At 37.4% G+C, this 3,029-nt stretch overlaps 1 protein-coding gene across 1 annotated transcript; it reads right to left on the bottom strand.

Annotated features, from left to right (window-relative positions):
- Positions 1 to 268: 268 nt before the first annotated feature.
- Positions 269 to 1,882, bottom strand: LOC107846012 (CASP-like protein 5B2; the record flags this gene model as incomplete). Its single annotated transcript, XM_047398246.1, is given in 2 exon segments — positions 269 to 859; positions 1,750 to 1,882. Coding segments are annotated over 2 exon segments (334 nt in total), but the record flags the coding sequence as incomplete, so codon positions are not given.
- Between the last annotated feature and the right edge of the window lie 1,147 nt (positions 1,883 to 3,029).

The raw sequence follows: 3,029 nt of genomic DNA, 5'->3' as shown, positions 1-3,029 counted from the left end.
TACTGACAAAATGCTGCTATAATAAGCATTTATAAAGATGTATTCAGTTGTACAAGGATTGCAGGGTTACATTCTTTTTAAGGTTTGATTAGGTTTAAAAAGATCGCAGTTTACATGACTGCGGAAAAGCAATGGGATGATGAATGACCTACTTAGTGGTTAGAGTACTGCTTCCATACGGCGAGATGAGTCTGTGAAAAGGAAGTTACTGTTTTCTTGATACTTCAAAAAGGCACATCAACTAGATGACTATCAAGTGCACAACCGATAGAAAAGCAAAGCCTGCTAGTAATATGCAACTGTACAACTTCAAATGACACCCCATGGCTATGCAGCAGCTAGACAGTGAAAATTTGATTTGAAAATTTCCAGGGCCAAGTATTGCTCACAAAAATCTTAGGATTCGCACTAGATCTAAATGCTGGCAGCAGGCTAGAGTACCATTAGGAGGTTACAATTTACACTCAAATCAAAATTGAACTTGATAAGCACAACAGGGAACCGCCAAACTCCAAGCAACTTCATCAGTGCTGAAGAAACTCATGTCAACTGCAAAGGGAGATAAGATTACAAGTTTGTGGTAATTAGATTTAGATGAGACCGGCATTGGAGATCATTTCAGAAGCAATATTCTCAGCGGCGAGAAGTGTTCACATCATTAGACGGCGGCTAGAATCCAAAACATCACGTGGGAAGAAATGGCGATAAGAAACCAGGTTAAGAACGCCAACACCACAGAGAGATCAAATCGACCACATGGAAGATGAGGTGGAGTACTGCAGAAGTTTAAATCTTTGGAATATAAGACAGCAATCCCTGCTGACGAGCAAGCAGCTGCAAGTGACAGGGTTGCAGTCACCTGCAATCAAAGTCAAGCCAGTGAACATGAATATAGTCAGAAAGTCGGACAAGGAAGTATCTGGCATTCACAAGTATGGCAAATCAAGTGGTGAAAGATTTTTCTAACGGCAAGGGGATACAGCATAGTTACAAGGCATATAAAAGATTAAGATTCCTGGGACGAAATATCGGCATTCTGGAAAGGAAAAAAGAAAAGAAAAATCTAAAACGATGTTGATAGGACAAGATTGTTGTCAGACAATTTAAAAAGGGAGGATCAACTTTGAAGGTGCAAGCCAAACAAAGGCAAGACCAAGCTACCATTGTCAAGTCGTGTGGATAAGAGAAGTTCCAATGTAGGAGAAAAAAAGCACATTCGGTGGAACATTAGTACCCAGTGTAACATTATTATCCTGTATAGAGCATGTCAGGACTTATATCGATTGCTAGTGACAGAAGGATGTTTGTCACAGTTAAGGTCAATATCTGGTGATGTCACGTTGACTATCAAAGCATAGCACTTGTACAGCTCTCAACTGAAGGAAAGAATGATTTATAGCATCTAAAACAATCCAACTGGATTAGGATCATGACACTAACTGAAATATCAGCTGTTACTAGTTGCAATGAAAACTGTAATTTCAAACATGAAGGTTTATAAATGACCAAGGGCAAGAAGCGAAGAAAGTCAAGCAGTCTTGCTTCCAAAGAGAGGGGAATCAGATCATCTATTCTTGGTAAAAGCAACGACGAAAGAAACAAGAAAATGTGAACTCTTTTAGGGACAAAAACAAGAGTGAGAAAAGAAGAACGAGGAGGATAGTATAGACAAAAGGTGCTTATACTATTACAATTATACTTAAGCAACTACATCACATAAGCAAGATGACAAAGCAAAGCAGTACATACCCAGTCTCCAACAACAAATAGGCTCACTAAGACTGGATTATGAAGGTCTCGTTTTATCCTTAAAGCATACATGTCCAGACATCCAAGCCCAAAGCTCCACAATAATTGAAGTCCCATTGATGCAATCAAATAGCTGCAAGACATGTCAGGTATTGTGTAAAATATGCATAAATATGAACGGACACGGATATGTGTACTGAGTAGAGGCCATGATGCTCTATCAAAAGGTTCATTTCCCAATGGAGGCACAGCGAAATATTTGGCATACATTAATGCAAAGGAAAGATCCAAACATTATGTTACATGTATATGAGAAGCACAGAACTTTTAGGAACAAACAAAGGAAAAAATGCATATTAAAGAGCAATAGCACTTAAAAGGTATAGAAGCCTTTTTCTTCAAGTATCTAGCTGAGAAAAGAAAAGCAAAACATGCGAACAACTATCATGGATTAACTCTTCATCCATATAGATATTTTCTGGGTGGAATGCTGAAATTTTATCTATTGCAGGTAGAATTGCTATTATCAATTTTGTTGTTCATGCCTTAATAACATATGCAATGTTTACTGATGTTCTCTCGATTGAGGTGTGCAACAAAATCGATACAATTACTAGAAATTTCTTATGGAGCGACACAATAGAATAAAAAGGTACATCTTATCAATTGGGATATCGTTTGAGCAAAAGACAAGGTGGTTTGGAAATAAGAAAATGTAAAGAAACCAATCTTGCAATGCTTGCTAAATTTGGTTCCAGATTAGCCACCAACTTGAATCATCTTTGGACCAACGTTATTAGAAGCAAGTACTTTCAAGATCTAAGTATATGCAATTGACTACCTAAGCAGAATGCCTCCATTTGTCGGGAAAAGTATTATCCAAACTAAGAATATTTTGCTTAAAGGGGCAAAATGGAGTTTGAGCCCTGGTAGATTGATAAAATTTTGGCTTAATTGGTACTGTGGGGATGGACCTCTCATAGAAAAATTAATGTAGATATTAGCCACAATGACATCGGTTACAGTAGCTAACACACTGTTTAATGGCATGTGGCATATAACATCTATAGCTCAGTTTCTTGACTTGTTTAGGAATCATCACTATTTTATCTCATTAGACCTCTAACAATATTATTTTTGCGAATATATACGTTTGGTAAATCGGCATATGAGAAGCATGTACTGATATCAGCTAACACTACCAGAAATGACAAATGCTGGACAAATATTTGGAAACTTCGCATTCCTGAAAAGCTTAAATATTTTATATGGCTTGTACG

This window comes from Capsicum annuum, chromosome 10 (assembly GCF_002878395.1).
Source record: "Capsicum annuum cultivar UCD-10X-F1 chromosome 10, UCD10Xv1.1, whole genome shotgun sequence".
Taxonomy (NCBI): domain Eukaryota; kingdom Viridiplantae; phylum Streptophyta; class Magnoliopsida; order Solanales; family Solanaceae; genus Capsicum; species Capsicum annuum.
Note: the sequence above shows the minus strand (reverse complement) of the source record. Positions and strands in the feature narration are given on the sequence as shown.